We start from the raw sequence: 21,661 nt of genomic DNA on the forward strand, positions 1-21,661 counted from the left end.
CATTTGGGAAACTCTGATATAGAGAATTGCGAAAGTCCTCTAAAACTCAAATTCAAATCAGAAGCGATTTTCTTGATGGTATATATTTCACTAAATTCAGCTGAAATTCTATATACTATAATCTAGTACCCCCGTATATATGTGCGTTTCAAACTTACCTAGCATGCAAATATCACCAACGCCGGCAGACAATTCATTTCATAAATTTCCCCAAAATTTGCAAATAGGATCGATACACCATGCTTTTGATCTTTGAGCTTTTTACCATTCTTGTTTTTTTTTTTATTGTATAATTTCAAAACTTGTATTGATTTGTTTATCGTTCATTTCTGTTTTTTTTTTGTGCTTGAGCCAAGCTAAACTAAGAGAGAAAACAAAAGAAAACAAAACAAAAAAATCTGGATATTCCATTAGTTAATAAGTACGAGTATAAATAAATAAGTGTTCCTATAATAATAATAATATAATAATAATAATTAAGTTGAAAGAGACATTTTGTAAAAATGAAAGACTAATATGATTATGAAACAACAATTGTTGTTGTTGTTGTTTTCTTTTTTTTTATTAATAGTAGACTACTAGCAGTTTAAAACTTTCTAAGGACTTAAATTGACTTGTTATGCTCCAATCTCCAAGACCTAACACCTCAATACTTTGCATTTTTAATTATTTTTATCATTTATTTATTGTGATCTACTAAATTTGTTAAGCATTTTTTATTTTAGTTTATTATTGAAAAAATTTGGTTTTCTATTATGCTTTAGTCATTTGTTTTTTGTTTATTATCATCTGGCAAAAAAGGTGCTCTATCGTGCTCCTAAAATTTATCTACCCTCTATCTCTACGCTTGTCCACTTCTTCTTCCTCCCCATCTAAAACATACCATCGGAATGAGCTATAGGGATTAGTATTATAAGAAATATGATTAGATTACGTGTTACTAATTTCCAGTCATTTGGTACTGCATAGGGCAGTAGGATTTCCGTAATACGATGCATTTCATGTGAAGCGCATACAAATATGAACGATGTTATTATCATATTAAGTGTGGGGAATCCTGGCAACAACACCAGAATACCATGACGATCGGCCGCCAACCATATGTGATATTGGCATATAAACAACTCCAGCGATATGCGACCAAACCAGGCAAAAAACGATGAATATCTGGTCCGCAATATCCCCGAAATATTTCTTAAAATTATATAGCCAATAATGGGTATGAAGAGTATATACGAATGAATCTCTTCACAATTTTGTTCGTTACGACATAGAAATGAAAATGTGGTATAGAATCCTACACCCAAAACAGCCAATAAAGTCACTGTTATCGATGTCCTACGGGCAAAGAGATTGCCATGATTATTATCATCGAAAATGCTGTATTTCTGGGCTATGTGAAAACAGGCAGCGAAGATCATGCCAAACATCACCGTATAACGATCCAATTTCCATTGATACCACCAATCATGGATATCGTCGTCGGTGGTCACAAATAAGGCCTTCCAAGGCCTGGTGACAAATATTCTCTCAAAGAATACCTCAGACATAAAGAGTATGGTGACCACACTAAAGCAACCCACAAATTTCCCCACCAAATAGAGGTAGTGCAAAGGATTTGCCTCTACCGAACTGGCAGTTATGCGAGGTGGCAAGGCGAGCAAAAAATATATAACACACATCCAAAACGATAACAATGGCACAAAATAATAGAATTGATATGGACGGTTCATGCAAAAGCATAAAATCACTGTCATAAAGTTCAGACGGAACATGACCTGGAAAAAACTAAATCCCGAATTACCAGTTTGCCACATATACGAAAAATGGCTATAGCCCGTATGGAATAGATAACCACTTAGCAATAGCTTAATATGCATATGTATGGGTAGCACACGATCAGCTCCCGTCATATAATAGATGAGTACCACCAAAAGTATCCAGCCCTTTAGCTCATCCGATTGATCTCGATTCAGGACTTTTGTGAAACGCGAATCTTCCGTGAAAAATAAACCCAAAGCAAAAACATAGCCCACCGGTATCCAAAAACTAAATTCCGAATAGTACTTGTTCTCTTTCATGAAAAAATTTGTGCGATCACATAAATAGAAATAGGTCATAATAATGCCCAGCATGGCCAAGGCCACAATGGGCGTTGAATAATCTATGCGTGTCATGACCAATGATGGGCCACCATTGGCCAGCCCGGATGACGATGATGATGCTGATGTTGTTGGTGCTGTGTGCAGGCCATGACGTTCTGCCTTCAATGGTGTATAGAATGTGTGTCCTCGTAAATGCAGCAGCCATCGTCGAAAGAACATGCCACAGGCCAATACAATGCTACAAAAGAAAAATTGAAATTAAAGGAAGATTTATTAGCGGATTTGGATATATAAAAATAATCATTAAATTTCAGAAACACAAACCCACAGTTTTGAGTTGTAATACTAATATAAAATAAAAACCATCGATTTTTTCCAATTTCAATTTGATTATAAATTTAATTGTGTTAGTTAATTTTTTAATTGACAATAGAAAACTTGTGAAAATTTTATTTCTATATAAAAATTGTTTTTCTATAGAAAATTTTATCAAAATTTTATTTCTATAGAAAATTTTGTCAAAATTTTATTTCTATAGAAAATTTTGTCAAAATTTTATTTCTATAGAAAATTTTTCTCACAATTTTTATTTTTTTTAGAAATTTTTGTCAAAATTTTATTTCTTTAGAAAATTTTGTGAAAATTTTATTTCTATAGAAAATTTTGTCAAAATTTTATTTCTATAGAAAATTTTGTCAAAATTTTATTTCTATAGAAATTTTTGTCAAAATTTTATTTCTAGAGAAAATTTTATGAAAATTTTATTTCGATAGAAAATTTTGTCAAAATTTTATTTCGATAGAAAATTTTGTGAAAATTTATTTCTATTGACAATTTTGTTAAAATTTTATTTCTATAGAAAATTTTGTCAAAATTTTATTTCTAAAGAAAATTTTGTCAAAATTTTATTTCTATAGAAAATTTTGTCAACATTTTATTTCTATAAAAAAATTTTGTCAAAATTTGGTCCAAATTAGATTTCTATAGAAAATTTTGTTAAAATTTTATTTCTATAGAAAATTTTGTCAAAATTTTATTTCTATAGAAAATTTTGTCAAAATTTTATTTCTATAGAAAATTTTGTCAAAATTTTATTTCTATAGTAAATTTTGTCAAAATTTGATTTCTATAGAAAATTTTGTCAAAATTTGATTTCTATAGAAAATTTTGTCAAAATTTTATTTCTATAGAAAATTTTGTCAAAATTTGATTTCTATAGAAAATTTTGTCAAAATTTTATTTCTATAGAAAATTTTGTCAAAATTTTATTTCTATAGAAAATTTTGTCAAAATTTTATTTCTATAGAAAATTTTGTCAAAATTTTATTTCTATAGAAAATTTTGTCAAAATTTTATTTCTATAGAAAATTTTGTCAAAATTTTATTTCTATAAAAAATTTTGTCAAAATTTGATTTCTATAGAAAAATTTGTCAAAATTTTATTTCTATAGAAAATTTGGTCAAAATTAGATTTCTATAGAAACTTTTGTCAAAATTTTATTTCTATAGAAAAATTTGTCACAATTTTATTTCTATCGAAAATTTTGACAAAATTTTATTTCTATAGAAAATTGTGTCAAAATTTTATTTCTATAGAAAATTTTGTCAAAATTTTATTTCTATAGAAAATTTTGTCAACATTTTTTTCTATAGAAAAATTTGTCAAAATTTTATTTCTATAGAAAATTTTGTCAAAATTTTATTTCTATAAAAAATTTTGTCAAAATTTGATTTCTATAGAAAAATTTGTCAAAATTTTATTTCTATAGAAAATTTTGTCAAAATTTTATTTTTTTGTTTTTTTGATCTCAGCTTAAAGCCATGCATTGACTAAACTACAATTGTAGCTTAACCAACAGAGGAAAAGTATGCTTGTCAAATTTATTTGGGCAAAGCCCTATAGACTGCAAGATGGTTGGATGTACAGCTGTTTCGGAATTACCACATTTCTCATCAGCATCCTCTACTTGCAGCAAAACTATCAACCAATTATCAGAATAAATTCGGGTAATTCACTCAACCCAACGTGAACTACACTTGAACCTCCCGAAAAAGGGGTTGATAGTCGACTACTGCCTAAACAAATTTGCCAGCATATCTCTTTTCCTTTGCCAAACTCAAATCATCGATTTGTATGTATTTGGCTGGGTTTGTTTTTGAGCGTGCTTCCTCTATCTTCATTCGTTTTGTTTGTTATTGTTGGCTTCTCTTCAATCGTTATTGTTGTTTTTTTGTTTTTTTGATCTCAGCTTAAAGCCATGCATTGACTAAACTACAATTGTAGCTTAACCAACAGAGGAAAAGTATGCTTGTCAAATTTATTTGGGCAAAGCCCTATAGACTGCAAGATGGTTGGATGTACAGCTGTTTCGGAATTACCACATTCCTCATCAGCATCCTCTACTTGCAGCAAAACTATCAACCAATTATCAGAATAAATTCGGGTAATTCACTCAACCCAACGTGAACTACACTTGAACCTCCCGAAAAAGGGTTTGATAGTCGACTACTGCCTAAACAAATTTGCCAGCATATCTCTTTTCCTTTGCCAAACTCAAATCATCGATTTGTATGTATTTGGCTGGGTTTGTTTTTGAGCGTGCTTCCTCTATCTTCATTCGTTTTGTTTGTTATTGTTGGCTTCTCTTCAATCGTTATTGTTGTTTTTTTGTTTTTTTGATCTCAGCTTAAAGCCATGCATTGACTAAACTACAATTGTAGCTTAACCAACAGAGGAAAAGTATGCTTGTCAAATTTATTTGGGCAAAGCCCTATAGACTGCAAGATGGTTGGATGTACAGCTGTTTCGGAATTACCACATTCCTCATCAGCATCCTCTACTTGCAGCAAAACTATCAACCAATTATCAGAATAAATTCGGGTAATTCACTCAACCCAACGTGAACTACACTTGAACCTCCCGAAAAAGGGTTTGATAGTCGACTACTGCCTAAACAAATTTATTTCTATATTTTATTTCTATAAAAAATTTTGTCAAAATTTGATTTCTATAGAAAAATTTGTCAAAATTTTATTTCTATAGAAAATTTGGTCAAAATTAGATTTCTATAGAAACTTTTGTCAAAATTTTATTTCGATAGAAAATTTTGTCAAAATTTTATTTCTATAGAAAAATTTGTCACAATTTTATTTCTATCGAAAATTTTGACAAAATTTTATTTCTATAGAAAATTGTGTCAAAATTTTATTTCTATAGAAAATTTTGTCAAAATTTTATTTCTATAGAAAATTTTGTCAAAATTTTATTTCTATACAAAATTTTGTCAAAATTTCATTTCTATAGAAAATTGTGTCAAAATTGTATTTCTATAGAAAATTTTGTTAACATTTTATTTCTATAGAAAATTTGGTCAAAAGTAGATTTCTGTAGAAAATTGTGGCAATATTTTATTTCTATAGAAAATTTTGTCAAAATTTCATTTCTATAGACAATTTTGCCAAAATTTGATTTCTATAACAATTGTTGTCAAATTTTTATACCCTAAACCACATAGTGGTCAGGGTATAATAAGTTTGATCGGCCAAAAAAGGTGCCTACCAGAAATATTGATTTTAGACCCCATAAAATATATACCGATCGACTCAGAATCACCTCCTGAGTCGATCTAGCGCTTGGTGTCCGTCCGTCTGTCCATGTATTTGTTGTTCACAGGATTTCGGTCGCAATTATTAACCGATTTTGATGAAATTTGGTGCAGGGAGTTGTTTGGGCATAAGGACGAATGCTATTGAATTTGGAAGAAATCGGATCAAATTTAGATATAGCTCCGCCCGATTGCGACAAATGGGTTCACGTTGCGCGTTTTTTCAAACGGATCGTCACCAAATTTGGCAAAAGGTAATCTTTTCCATCGCCCTTCAAGTCTGCAAAATTTCATCCAAATCGGTTCAGATTTAGATATAGCTCTCATATATATGTATCACCCGATTTTGCCAAATTTGGCCACAAAACCTTTATTTATCAACCGATCTTACTCAAAGTTGGCTAAATATAATCTTCTATAGCACTAACTATATGTGCAAAAAAATCATCGAAATCGGTTCAGATTTAGCTATAGCTCCCATATATATGTACCGCCCGATTTTTCTAAATTTGGCCATAAAACCCTTTTTTATCAACCGATCTTACCAAAATTTGGCTAAATGTAGTCTTCTATAGCACTAACTACATGTGCAAAAAATCATCGAAATCGGTTCAGATTTAGATATAGCTCCCATATATATGTATAGCCCGATTTTCCCAAATTTGGCCATAGAATCCTTATTTATTAACCGATCATATTAAAAGTTGGCTAGATCCAGTTCTCTATAGTACTAACTATATGTACAAAATTTCATCGAAATCGGTTCAGATGTAGATATAGCTCCCATATATGTATCACCCGATTTTGAAAAATTCGCCCCTAATAACCTTATGTTTGACCATACAGGCCTCATTTCGTGGCTGATCTTACTCAAATCTTGCACAAGGTAACCTTTTGTGGTATTAATCAAACCCGCAAAATATTATGCAAATTGGTTCAGATTTAAATATAGCTTCCATATATATGCATCGCTCGATTTTCCCAAATTTGGCCATAGTACCCACACTATTTTAACGATTTTCTCTTTTTTAATAATGGGCTCAATATTAGTGGCATACTAACTCCGTAGGCGCAATATCAACACAGCCAGTGTTGCTGGAAGTAGGGGAAATTCCCTATATGTAGGGTTTTTCTAATATTTAGCGTCTTGTAGGGACGTAGGGCCACAATGTAGGACATTTTCACACAACACATTTTGTAATAATTTTTACATTTTGGTGGCTCTAGAGGAGGAAATTAGAAGCCGGCAAGGCTTGATCTTTAACAATGTGTGGTAAACTTTATTCCTGTAGAGAATTTTGTCAACATTTTATTTCTATAGAACATTTTGTCAAAATTGTATTTCTATAGAAATTTTTTTCAAAATATTATTTCTATAAAAATTTTCTCAAAATTTTATTTCTGTGGAATTTTTTCTCAAAATTTTATTTCTATAGAATTTATTGTCAAAATTTTATTTTATAGAAAAATTTCTCACAAAAATTTGTTTACAGAGACTTTTTCCAAAATTTTATTTTTATAGAGATTTAACAAAAACGATTACTAATTTGGGTAGAATTCTACCAACTGTGGCAACCGTGGTGGTAATACAAATTTATATTCTAAGTTATATACGTTGCATATTCATGGTTTAAGATAATAAAGTACTTAGAACCATTTATGTTTTGTAAAATTTTTTAAATTTAACGAAAAATATAGTAGGAAAAATTGTTTGGGAATGTATGAGAAAGTAGGGAACTTTTCTTGTTCTTGTAGGGTAAACCGAACATTTTCCGTGGCAACATTGACTATGAGCTATAGTCAGATTGACACAAATCACCCATAGACTTATACCCCTTAATTTTCTTAAATATGCACCACTGTAATGGTGGTTTAGGGTATGATATAGTCGGCCCGCCCGACTTTCTACTTTACTTACTTGTTATACCCACCACCATAGGATGGGGGGTATATTAACTTTATCATTCCGTTTGTAACACATCGAAATATTGCTCTAAGACCCCATAAAGTATATATATTCTGGGTCGTGGTGAAATTCTGAGTCGATCTGAGCATGTCCGTCTGTTGAAATCACGCTAACTTCCGAACGAAACAAGCTATCGACTTGAAACTTGGCACAAGTAGTTGTTATTGATGTAGGTCGGATGGTATTGCAAATGGGCCATATCGGTTCACTTTTACGTATAGCCCCCATATAAACGGACCCCAAAATTTGGCTTACGAAGCCTCTAAGAGAAGCAAATTTCATCCGATCCGGCTGAAATTTGGTACGTGATGTTAGTATATGGTCTATAACAACCATGCAAAAATTGGTCCACATTGGTTCATAATTATATATAGCCCCCATATAAACCGATCACCAGATTTGACGTCCGGAACCTCTTGGAAGACCAAAATTCATCTGATTCAGTTGAAATTTGGTATGTGGTGTTAATATATGGCCTCAAACTCCCATGCAAAAATTGGTCGATATCGGTCCATAATTATATATAGGCCCCATATAAACCGATCCACAGATTTGACCTCCAGAGCCCCTTGGAAGAGCAAAATTCTTGCCATTCGGTTGAAATTTGGTAGGTCATGTTAGTATATGGTATCCAACAACCATGCAGGAATTGGTTCCTATCAGTCCATAGTTATATATAGCTCCCATATAAACCGATCCCCAGATTTGACCTCCGGTGCCTTTTGGAGAAGCAAAATTCATCCGATCTGCTTGAAATTTGGTACGTGGTGGTAGTATATGATATTTAACAACCATGCCAAAAGTGGTCCATATCAGTCCATAATCGTACATAGCCCCATATAAACCGATCCCGAGATTTGGTTTTGGAACCTCTTGGAGGAGCAAATTTCATCCGAGTGAGTTGAAATTTGGTACATTGTGCTAGTATATGGTCGTTAACAACCATGGCTAACTAGGTCCATATCGGTCTATAGTTATATATGGCCCTCAGATAAATCGATCCCCAATCACACAAAAATTGGTCCATATCAATAACTTTTTTGTCTAATATATACCATGTATGGACTAAATCACAGTCTTTCGTAGAGGTTTCTATGCAATCCATGGTGGTGGGTACATAAGACTCGGCCTGGCCGAACTTGCGGCCGTATGTACTTGTTTTTTTCTATAGAATATATCGTCAAAATTAGATTTCTATAGAAAATTTGGTCAAAATGTTTGTCAAAATTTTATTTCATTCGTTTTGTTTTGTTATTGTTGGTTTTTTTCTTTAATCATCAGAAGAAAAAAACAACAATAACAAAACAAAACGAATGAAAAAAAGAGGAAGCACACTCAAAATAGACCCAGCCAACTGCACTCGATGATTTGACGGTGGCAAAGGAAAATAGATATGTTTGTACGAAATTATTTCGGCATAAGCCGGCTATCATGTAAAACCTTTTTTCGGAAGGTTCAAGTGCGGTTCATTGTTGGGTTTAATGAACTGCCTGAATTTATTCTGATAATTGGTTGATAGTTTTGCTGCAAGTAGAGAATGCTGATGAGGAATGTGGTAATTCCGAAACGTACGTCCATCCAATCATCTTGCAGTCTATAGGGCTTTGCCGAAAGTAAACATCAGTCGATTGTATGTGTGCTTCAAAGATAAACCAGGTTTTTTGGGGCCCAACCGCTAATTCGTAGATTTACTCTGACATTTTTCTACAATTGTGAAAAAAAAATCTTGAGGACAGGGGCCTAAAGCTTGTTCCCCTCATTTGGCTGACAATCACCATTCTCCGGTGTTGTGCTTTGAAATCTTGATTTTATATCAGCTCAAAAACTGGTATGACAACATTTTTATATTACAGATTTTCTACAGCAGAGCCTATTACTTTATTTTTTTATTGTTTTCACAACTTGTCCAAACATTTTTTTTTGAGATTTTTGTGAGGAATATTAATTTAAATTGGGGATTTTTGAGAATTACTGGCAGTACTGGTCTCATGAAGGAATACATTACATCCGAGCCGCTTCAAATTTGAACTGCAAATTTAATGTTGTGAATATTTATGACATTTTACCACTATTAATTTCATGCTATTCGTCCATGTGGGAACATTTGGCCCTATATAAATTCTTCAATCTTGGCTTTTCGATAATTCCTCCCAACATTAAATTTCACGGGGCGAAAAAGTCCTATTGTAGTTATATGCAAATATTTCAAAACTTACCATACTCCAAAAACCGCATAGGTTACAATTTGCAATAGTGTATACGGCTCGGCACTACTACAACAACTACCATCATTATAGTTCATATTATCATTGCAATACATATTCAAAATCAGCTGGGTATAATGCTTCAAACCCAAAGTGCATAACTTATAGCCATCTACAGCAGCATCTACCAAACCATTAGATATCTGCCAAGCTGATTCCCACACAGTGGCATCGGTATAACGAAAAACACTACGAGCTATATGATTAAGACGATCGATGTCCTCATTTTTAACCAGCTTCCATGAATCAATCAGTTTCTCCTCATTAACACGATCTTGTAGTTTCCACAAAACTATGGCTTTTTCAGCTACCAATTGATCAAATGGCAAAACGAGTCTTGTCAAGTTGGTCTTATATTGTTTCAAGAGATCTTCGGTTACATTGCCACTGAGAAAATTACGATGCGTAAAGCCAACAATAAAAACTGTTCTCACTTCACTGGAATCATGGAATTTCGTAAGTGTTTCCAATAAACTATCCGACACCTCATTGGCATAGATGTAAGTGGCACGCATTTTCAATTTAGCATCCTCATATTCTGTATCAATGGGAGGTTGTGATTGTTTCGAAGTGTTTTCATCATCAGTGGGATGTAAGTGATTTATGAATTCCTTATAGAATTCATGTATCGAATAATCACCAACGAATATGAAATGATTTTTGTAGCTCCAAAATGCCAAATAACGTAAACATCGACGAGTGTCACTGCAAGAACAAAAAACAAAAACAAATAATGAGAAATTATAATCGGGTTGGAAAAAACAGTGAAACCTCTAAAATACTCTGAAAACCGGACACCTCCCAAAAGTGGACAGATGTTTGGGACTTTGTGCTATTCTAAAAAAATAAAAATTAAACAAATATGCTCAAAATACCGTCGACCGTGAGTGTCCACTTCTCAGAGGTTTCACTGGAGGTGATACTTGAAATATTGAGCGATTGGCACGTTGCCACTCGTGCCAAAAATAATCTACCAAAATTTATTAAAAATAAAAAAATTCTTATTTTGAAGTTTTTGATCAAAATTTTTTGATTAGTATGAAAAAATGTTTTTTCTTCAAGAGAAATGCTTTATTATAATACTATAAGTAAATTTCAATTACAGCTTCTACAAAAAGGGAGAACTTACAATGGGATAGTAGGACGAAAATGAAAACTTATAGCGAATTTATAGAAAATTTTGTCAAAATTTTATTTCTATAGAAAATTTTGTCAACATTTTATTTCTATAGAAAATTTTTTCAAAATTTTATTTCTGTAGAAAATTTTGTCAAATTTTTATTTCTATAGAAAATTTTGTCAAAATTGTATTTCCATAGAAAATTTCGACAATTTTATTTATGGAAAATTTTGTCTAAATTGTATTTCTATAGAAAATTTAGTAAAAATTTTATTTCTATATTAAATTTTGTCAAAATTTTGTTTCTATATAAAATTTTGTCAAAATTTTATTTCGATATTAAATTTTGTCAAAATTTTATTTCTATATTAAATTTTGTTAAAATTTTATTTCTATACAAACTTTTGTCAAAATTTTATTTCTATAGAAAATTTTGTCAAAATTTTATTTCTATGGAAAATTTTGTCAAAATTTAATTTCTATAGAAAATTTTGTTAAAATTTTATTTCTATAGAAAATTTCGTCAAAATTTTATTTTTATATAAAACTAGCGTAACCCGGCCCGCTTCGCTGCGCCTTCCGAAGCGTATTTGGAGGAACATTTTGCGTTAACTTAGTCAACTATATCCTTCGTGCTGAAAACAAATTCGAAAAGATTTCAATTCTTTTAAACAAATCGGACTACTTGATTTTTCGTATATAGGTACAAATACGGCGGGAGAGTGTGTACCCTTTCCTCCAATTTTTTTAATAATGTTCTGTATTCAAGTAGTTGGACAATCTTCTATATTTCTTGTGAATTTTAAATGTGGTTTGTCAAGGAAAGGTATCCTTCTCCTCAATATATCTGAAAATTAAGCACTATATTATATTAACATACAAAGAATTACTGTTTCCCATCCAATAAATCGGAAAAAGCAAAAGTAGTAAAAAATTTTACCACATTAACATTTGCTAAAATGTTGGAAAATGATGCACCCTCTACGTTGGCTGCCAATTTCATGTAAATTTAAGTTCTTTACTAAAAAGAAGTCTGGCAGAAGTCTGTGCAAAAATCATAAAATTATGTACCGAGTTTCCATTTACGGACAGCCCTCTACTTTCAACTTAAGAAAAAAAAAACGGTTAAAAGAGAACCCTCTCTTTACTAAAAAGAAGTCTGGCAGAAGCCTGTGCAAAAATCATAAAATTATGTACCGAGTTCCCATTTACGGACAAACCTCTACTTTCAATTTAAGAAAAAACAAAAAAAACGGACAAAAGGGAACCCTCTCGCCACCTTCGCTCCACTCCGACCAGATATCGGACTATCACGTACCCTATATTAATTTCGCAACTACTCAATGGTCCATATAAATTCTATCGAAGTAAATCGACAAAGTTTATTTCAATTTTCCCCTTCCCCAACCAGATATCGAAAAATCATATACAAATTTAAAAATCATGTATAAATTTAATCACCTCCTGCCACGTCCCTGTAAATTTCAAGTAGATCGGAGATGTTTAAATTTTCCTCTATTGTTTTAAAGGGACGTCACTTTCCCCGATACAATATCGACAAACACCGTAGTGAAAAGCACCCCTAACCTTCCCTGAAAATTCTTGAAACTTTCCTTCAAGTGTGGGGCAAGGAAGGTTGCCTCTTCGTTCATAACCTTCCCCCACTGCCTATGTAAATTTCAAGAAAACTTAAGAATTGTTGTTTTTTTTTGCAGTTTTAGAGGAGGACCTCCTCCCCGACTAAATATCGAAAAGTGATGTAGCGTATCTTTTGTAAACGTCCCAGAAAATGTCAAGCAAATTATAAGCCTAAAAGGGCGGCCTCTCTTCCGGCCAAATATCACAAAATCAGGTATCAACTAATGTGCTTGATCGAAATCTTTGTGACAGGATTTGATGCGATTTTATAGAAAGTTTCGTAAGAGTTGCCTTCTTCTTCATTGGCATGATTTAAAAATTTATTACAGGAGTTACAGAGTTGTGAATGCAAATGGTAATAATCGAAGGTAATTATTGCTACACACTGATTTCACACTGACTACTTTATCGGTAATAGTTATGAAAGGTAAAATAACAAAGCCACAATTTAATAGTTTTTTTTAATATCAAAAGATACGCGTGTCCGCACTATTTCGTTTTTAAAAAGCACGTAGAACAGTTTCCTAAAAACATTTTACACGACTACTGCATAAATTTCAATAAAACCCGAGAAGAGTAGTACTGTACACTGTATTTTACTGTACTGGATTTAAAAAAAAGTAGAGTAAAGGGGAGAGACCCCTCCACGACTAAATTTCGAAAAATAAATTAGCGGTTCCTTTTCTAGGGGCCACCCCTACCATCCTGAAAAATTTTAAGTTAATCGGAGAACTTATGTCCAATTTTCAAAAAAAATCGGGCAAGGGGGAGGTACCCCTCCCCGACCAGATACCAACAAATGAGGTACCCTATTTTCACCACATGGTTACCCTTTACATTCTTGAAAAGTTAAAGTAAATCTGTTTGACCGTTTCCGACTTCAAGCAAATCCGAAACTTGAAAAAGGATTGGCAAGGGGGAGGTACCCCTCCGGCAAAGGGTCCCTTCCCTGATCCAATTTCAGAAAATGAAGTTGCGGATCTTTGTTCCATAGTCACCCCCAACTTTCACTGAAAATTTTAAGCAAATCGAAGAACGTAAGTCAAATTAACAAAAAGCTGGGCAAGGGGGAGGTACCTCTCCACGACCGGATATAACAAAAGGGAGTACCTTTTTCTACCAAATGATCATATTTTACCTTCGGTTCAACCGTCTGCGAGTTCAAGCAAATCTGAAAACGTAAGTCCAATTCTAAAAAAATCGAGCAAGGCGGTTGTATTTTCTCAAAGCATTATTTATATAGAAATACAATTTTGTTAACATTTTATTTTTATAGAAAATGTTGTCAAAATTTTATTTCTATCGAAAATTTTGTCAAAATTTTATTTCTATAGAAAATTTCGTCAAAATTTTATTTCTATATATAGAATTTTGTTAAAATTTTATTCCTATATTAAATTTTTGTTAAAAATTTTATTTCTATATAAATTTTGTGAAAATTTATTTCTATAGAAAAATTTATCAAAATTTTATGTCTATAGAAAATGTTGTCAAAAATTTATTTCTATAGAAAATGTCAAATTTTTAAAAATTGTTAAAATTTTTATATCTATAGAATGTTTTCCCAACAATTTTATTTCCATGGAAAGTTTTGTCAACATTTTATTTCTATGGAAAAATTTGTCAAAATTTTATTTCTGTAGACAATTTTCTCAAAGCATTATTTCTATAGAAATACAATTTTGTTAACATTTTATTTCTATAGAAATTTCTATATAAAATTTTGTTAAAATTTTTGTATCTATAGAATGTTTTCTCTAAATTTTTTTTCTATGGAAATTTTTGTCAAAATTTTATTTCTGTAGACAATTTTCTCAAAGCATTATTTCTATAGAAATACAATTTTGTTAACATTTTATTTCTATAGAAAATGTTGTCAAAATTTTATTTCTATAGAAAATGTTGTCAAAATTTTATTTCTATAGACAATTTTGTCAAAATTTTATTTCTATAGAAAATTTTATCAAAATTTTATTTCTATAGAAAATTTCGTCAAAATTTTATTTCTATATATAAAATTTTGTTAAAAGTTTATTCCTAAATTAAATTTTTGCCAAAATTTTATTTCTATATAAATTTTGTGAAAATTTATTTCTATAGAAAAATTTATCAAAATGTTATTTTTATATTTTGCCAAAATTTTATTTCTATAGAAAATTTTGTCAAAATTTTATTTCTATATAAAGTTTTGTAAATATTTTATTTATTTTGTCAGAATTTTATTTCTATAGAAAATTTTGTCAAAATTTTATTTCTTCAGAAAATTTTATAAAAATTTTATTTTTATAGAAAATTTCGTCAAAATTTTATTTATATAGAAAATTTCATCAAAATTTTATATCTATAGAAAATTTTATCAAAATTTTATTTCTATAGAAAATGTCGTCAAAATTTTTATATCTATAGAATGTTCTCTCAAAATTTTATTTCTATGAAAAGTTTTGTCAACATTTTAGAATAGAAAATTTTGTCAAAATTCTATTTCTATAGAAAATTTTGTTAAAATTTTATTTCTATAGAAAAATTTATTAAAATTTTATTCCTATAGAAAAGTTTGTCAAAATTTTATTTCTATAGAAACTTTTGTCAAAATTTTATCTCTATGAAAAATTTTGTCAAAATTTTATTTCTATAGAAAATTTTGTCAAAATTTTATTTCTATAGAAAATTTTGTCAAAATTTTATTTCTATAGAAAATTTTGTCAAAATTTTATTTCTATAGAAAATTTTGTCAAAATTTTATTTCTATAGAAAATTTTGTCAAAATGTTATTTCTATAGAAAATTTTGTCAAAATTTTATTTCTATAGAAAATTTTGTCAAAATTTTATTTCTATAGAAAATTTTGTGAAAATTTTATTTCTATAGAAAATTTTGTCAAAATTTTATTTCTATAGAAAATTTTATTTATATAGAAAATCTTATCAAAATGTTATTTCTATCGAAAATTTTGTCAAAATTTTTATATCTATAGAATGTTTTCTCAAAATTTTATTTTTATATAAAATTTTGTTAAAATTTTTATATCTACAGAATGTTTTCTCAAAATTTTATTTCTATGGAAAGTTTTGTTAACATTTTATATCTATGGAAAATTTTGTCAAAATTTTATTTCTATAGAAAATTTCGTCAAAATTTTATTTTTATATAGAATTTTGGTAAAATTTTATTCCTATATTAAATTTTTGCCAAAATTTTATTTCTATAGAAAATTTTGTTAAAATTTTATTTCTATAGAAAATTTTGTAAAATTTTTAAATTTTGTTAAAATTTTTATATCTATAGAAAGTTTTCTCAACATTTTATTTCTATGAAAAGTTTTGTCAAAATTTTATTTCTATAGAAAATTTTGTCAAAATTTTATTTCTATAGAAATTTTGTTAAAATTTTATTTCTATAGAAAATTTTGTTAAAATTTTATTTCTATAGAAAATTTTGTTAAAATTTTATTTCTATAGAAAATTTTGTCAAAATTTTATTTCTATAGGAAATTTTGTCTAATTTTTTTTCTATAGAAAATTTTGTCAAAATTTTATTTCTATAGAAAATTTTGTCAAAATTTTATTTCTATAGAAAATTTTGTCAAAATTTTATTTCTATAGAAAATTTTGTCAAAATTTTATTTCTATAGAAAATTTTGTCAACATTTTATTTCTATAGAAAATTTTGTCAACATTTTATTTCTATAGAAAATTTTGTCAACATTTTATTTCTATAGAAAATTTTGTCAAAATTTTATTTCTAAATATGTTTTGCATTAATTCAATTTTTGTTGTTGCACCTGGGAGTAGGGATTAGATTGAGAATCAAAATATCAACTACTGGATCTATTTAAGTTTTAGAAATGTTGACTTTTGATTTCACATTCCACATTCAAAATGGATTTTTTGAGTTTGTCTTTAAAAGTCGATACAGTTAAAGGTTTAGTTTGACCAACATTGAAAATCGAGTAGACTGGTACGAGTGCTCCAACCCGAGCGTAAATATGAGAGTGCCCCATGACCATGAATATGATTTAGAATTTTCGAGTTTTTCGTCAAAGTTATTTTATTAAGTTTGGCTAATATAAAAAAGTCGATATGGCTAGATTTTCCAAAACAAAACTCAATAGTTGATTTTAAAAATAAAAAAAAATTCTGCTTCTTCTTTATAAAAAAATTTTTGTTCCCGAATATATGAATATAGACCAAGAATTTTATTTAATAATAAACTGGTACAGTGGTCAATATGGCAACTGTAAGTAAGACGTTGGTAATATTCACCGTTTTCAGCATATATTTTTCAAGTACATACCCAGACATTGCAATATCACGTACGAGCTGAGAATACAAATGGTTACCTATGTTACCTCCATATGATCAAAAGTTTCGCTTAAAATTGAGGACATATTGAAGCATTGATTAATTGAGCATATATATTAAATTTTTGTAAAATTTTTATTTCTATAAAAAACTTTGTCAAATTTTTATTTCTATAAAAAATTTTGTCAAAATTTTATTTCTATAAAAAATTTTGTCAAAATTTTATTTCTATAAAAAATTTTGTCAAAATTTTATTTCTATAGAAAATCCACATTCAAAATGGATTATTTCTATATTATTTCTATAGAAAATTTTCGTTTAAAATTGAGGACACATTGAAGCTTTGATTAATTGGGCATTTCTTCTTGATAATTTATAAACACTTGCAATGTCCACAGATAAAAAGGAACATATATCAAATTTCAACATTGAAAGCTATAGTATAATTACAATAGATGACTACACCTTTCATAATATGATATATTTACTTTAATATACGGTCTCAAACCTAATTTTCATACATTACCAAAAGTATGGCAAAGATACAATATCACTCACTCCCTCTTTCTTGTGGATGATATAAAAATTTTAAATTATAATCTTTTATGTTCCACGATAAGAGATAATAGATGAGGTCAAGTGGTGAGACATTCTAGCAACATAGTAATAAGATATAATACTAAAATTATACGAGGAGCCAACCTACCCACCCCATCCCACCCCACTACCTCTTTGAAATGACTGATCAGACAGACATGCAAAATATGCAAATATTTTCATGTTTCGTATTGTGTGCTATGGATAATAAGACTACAGTCGGCATTAATCACCATAATTGTTCTTAATGAAAACCAACAGAGTGAGTGTAAATTCTACTGGCTGCTTATTGCTGATTCTTATGTGTGCAGCCCAATAACTTGAAATTGCAAAAAACACATTCTTCTTATCAGTTGAAATAGTATCCCGATTAAACCTCAAAATTAAAACCAATACAAACATCGTGAATACCAAAATAAACACCCAACATTCCAACTTGTGAATCACGAAAAACAAATCACAGTTACAAAATATGTAGTTAATAAAATATTCAAAAGACCTTGAAGGGTTTTAAAAAAGATATGAACAAACACATTTGAACTTACGTTTGCGTATATTTGTGTACCATACAGCCGGGCTGCCATTCATTGTTACCCTTAAATCGTCCTTTGGATAGCAGCCATTGACAGGAATCATTGCCTATAAGAAAATAACAGGGAAACCAAATAACGCGACAATTAAAATTGGAATTACTATTGGTGCATACAACAACAACAACATTGGTCCTTACCAAATTGCCAATTGAGGATGCCATGATATATGATGAAACCCACAACCATACATAAAGCTAATTTTTTAAAGTTATTTGAATTTAACTGTTGTATGAAATATTCCGCTTTAGAATTGCTATTTGTTATGGGAGCATCTTGGACACCGCTAACAACGCCACCAACACCAGCACCACCATCATTCTGCTGCAGATGATTTAATTCGATCTCTTCATTCATTGCTATCGCCGTCACTGCTGTCGTCGTCATGTATGGATGCATAAGGTTGTTTGTTAATTAATGCGTTAAATTAAATCATTGTATTTTGCTGGTTTTCAGAGTTTTTCACACTGAAACAAATTGCAATGCCTTCCTGTGAAAAATGTTTCGTTTTTTTTGTTGTTTATGGTTTGTTTATGAAATCGTAATTATTTTAATTCACAATAGACATTTTGACAGTAATGGAAATAGCAGACTATCTTGAATGTAGTATTTTTATATTGTGAATGAATGCTTGTACATTCTCAAGATGGCGCTAATGTCAATTGGGTAGTAGTATAGGTGGTACTATATTTAGATTGTCTTAAACCCTTTACAGACTATCAGTTATTCCGGACGACAGTGCTCGTGTCGAACATATCCCATATATTGTGCACAATATAAGTTAAGTCCGAAGGCATAATCGATACTGCTGCATGTTTATGGGATCGGTAAAGCGGACCTTAGACGGTCGGATAAACGCTCCGACAGAGGTTCGTCTATTTGTTGTGTGTTCGTTCAAGTTTTGTTCTTACACTGCACGAACAAATGTGATGACAACATGAAAAAATAAGAAGAAGCATAAACAAACAATGAAGTTGTACGAAGATTTATGGTTGAAACCATTTTTTACTGAAAAATGGAAGTAAATAATAAAACAAAATCCTGGTATATGTGTCAAAACAATGATTCCTGAAGTAATCCACATTTAATATATTACAAATTACTTGATGAATTTAAAATACTTGTCGCCTGGTTTCCCATTGATTGGAAGTGGAATTTTTCCACGTTTTTGCCACAATACTGGTTTAGATTTATGTATTTCTTTAATTTTCAACCAGAATTGGCGATCCATCATTAATTTCATTGCAGAAATGCCTGTTTTTAATGTAAAAATAAATTTGTCTTTGATAATGTTTGTCGAACATCCCCTTACACTCAATGATTTGTACCACCCAACCAGAAAAAATCAAAGTTGTTTTGATTTTATGCCAACACGTCCCCGCGACAGCCGAACACGACCTTACACAATCGGATTTGTCGCCGCAACGTGTTGTGTCGCAGGGATTATCCGAACGTATAAGGTGCCCTTTACACATTTACCGATTATTTAGTCATCGCCGACAAGTCGTATCGATTCAACACACTGTAAGATTCTTTACAAACACCGACATTCCGTCCGGAATAACTGATAATCTGTAAGGCGCATTAGAGGCTATCAGTTATTCCGGACGACAGTGCTCGTGTCGAACATATCCCATATATTGTGCACAATATAAATTAAGTCCGAAGGCATAATCCATACTGCTGCATGTTTATGGGATCGGTAACACATTTACCGATTATTTAGTCATCGCCGACAAGTCGCATCGATCCGACACACTGTAAGATTCTTTACAAACACCGACATTCCGTCCGGAGTAACTGATAGTCTGTAAAGTGCATAAAGGTAAGTAAGTACTAGTTCAGTTTTCAACAAAGACTTTGTAATTATAACAAGATGTCCAAATTGCCTCTTGTTCTTGAATAGATAAAAGTGCACGACTTTAGGTTCACACACGTTCGTTATCTATTTTGCTTGTTGGCAGGTTTCTTTGCAATATTTTCTCCAATTCCTCTTTAAAATTGTATTCGTAGCAATCATGTGTGTAAATAGCTGTGTTCGGGGACCAATAATGTATAATAATTTGTGACTCTAAAATTTTTCGTTTAGACAAAAACACGAACACGAAAAAGAGATAAAAAACAACAATTGACAAATAAAGAAGTTAAAAGAGGGAAATATTTTGAATTGGCCGCTACTACAGGCGTGTTTCCAAAATTAACACTGTAAAGTAAAAATTCCTACTTTCTCAGAAAAACCGTACAAAACTTAACGCAGAAAGAACACCAGGGAACATAATAGACATCTCTTAATGATTTAGTGACTTAAGGTGAGTATTAAGTAAGTACCAGTTTATCCGTTAAAATTGCCATTTTTATCATCATATAATTATAAATAAACCATATTAGGCATTATATCTTGTATGGCAATGCAATTTGTGAAGATACGGTACCAATAAAGACACAACAAAATAAAAATAAACACAATTTACTTGAAGTAATTTCTTTCGGCATAAATGTTGAATGAAAAGAGTGCAGAAACAGGCCTATTAACCAACTTGAAAATTCTTAATTTTCTTTTCTTTTTTAGATTCGTAACATCATACCCATTTTTTTCCAACTCTCATACATGTATGGACCTAAACTCATGAGCCTATTGGGAAAAAAGAGGAAGCATATAGACATCTTGTTAATTCAGATAATCTTTGGTTTTCAAGCTGAAGCCCAGCTTATTTTCACGTTTACTTTTTTAATTAATTTAGAAATATTAAACGGTTCCATCCATAATTTGACAAGACTTGATAAAAATGTAATGGTCTTCACATATATTTTTGCACTTTTAATTTAATTTTTTGGTGAAAAACCTTAAGATGTTCTTTAATTTTTATTTAAATACTATTTTGACAAAATTTTCCATATAAATAAAATTTTGACAAAATTTTCTATATAACTAAAATTTTGACAAAATTTCTATAGAAATAAAATTTTGATAAAATTTCTATAGAAATAAATTTTTGACATAATTTCTATAGAATTAACATTTTGACAAACATTTCTATAGAATTCCAATTTTGATAAAATGTTCTTCCAGATATTTTTTTTTAAATTCGGTAGATTTTTGGTAAAATTTTCTTCAAATTTTGGTAGATTATTTTTGACACTATAACAAACGCCAACTGCCCTGCCAGCAATTCAAAGTTACATTTCATCCCCGTCGCTACCCTAGACTCTAAGTGACACTATAACAATCGCCAACGGTGATGGGGTAAATGTGCCAAAATGTTATTTCCAGAACAAGATTACATTTTATGCGCCGTCCAGAAGATAAGGTTTTCCGGACGACAGTGCTCGTGTCGAACATATCCCATATATTGGCCACATTATATGTTAAGTCCGAAGGCATAAACGCTACTGCTGCATGTTCATGGGATCGATAACACATTTACCGATTATTTAGTCATCGCAGACATCTCGTATCGATTGGCCACACTGTAAGA

The 21,661-nt window shown here is 30.3% G+C and overlaps 1 protein-coding gene across 1 annotated transcript; it reads right to left on the reverse strand.

Annotated features, from left to right (window-relative positions):
* Nucleotides 1-520: 520 nt before the first annotated feature.
* Nucleotides 521-18,726, reverse strand: LOC142232109 (N-acetylneuraminate (7)9-O-acetyltransferase). The gene is made up of 4 exons (XM_075302825.1): nucleotides 18,326-18,726; nucleotides 18,141-18,234; nucleotides 9,893-10,645; nucleotides 521-2,343 (listed from the first exon to the last, which is right to left on the reverse strand). The coding sequence occupies exons 1-4, from the start codon at nucleotides 18,582-18,584 to the stop codon at nucleotides 873-875; spliced, it is 2,577 nt and encodes an 858-aa protein (XP_075158940.1). The 5' UTR covers nucleotides 18,585-18,726; the 3' UTR covers nucleotides 521-872.
* Nucleotides 18,727-21,661: the final 2,935 nt, after the last annotated feature.

The sequence above is a fragment of the Haematobia irritans genome, chromosome 3 (genome assembly GCF_050003625.1).
Source record: "Haematobia irritans isolate KBUSLIRL chromosome 3, ASM5000362v1, whole genome shotgun sequence".
In the NCBI taxonomy this organism is placed as follows: domain Eukaryota; kingdom Metazoa; phylum Arthropoda; class Insecta; order Diptera; family Muscidae; genus Haematobia; species Haematobia irritans.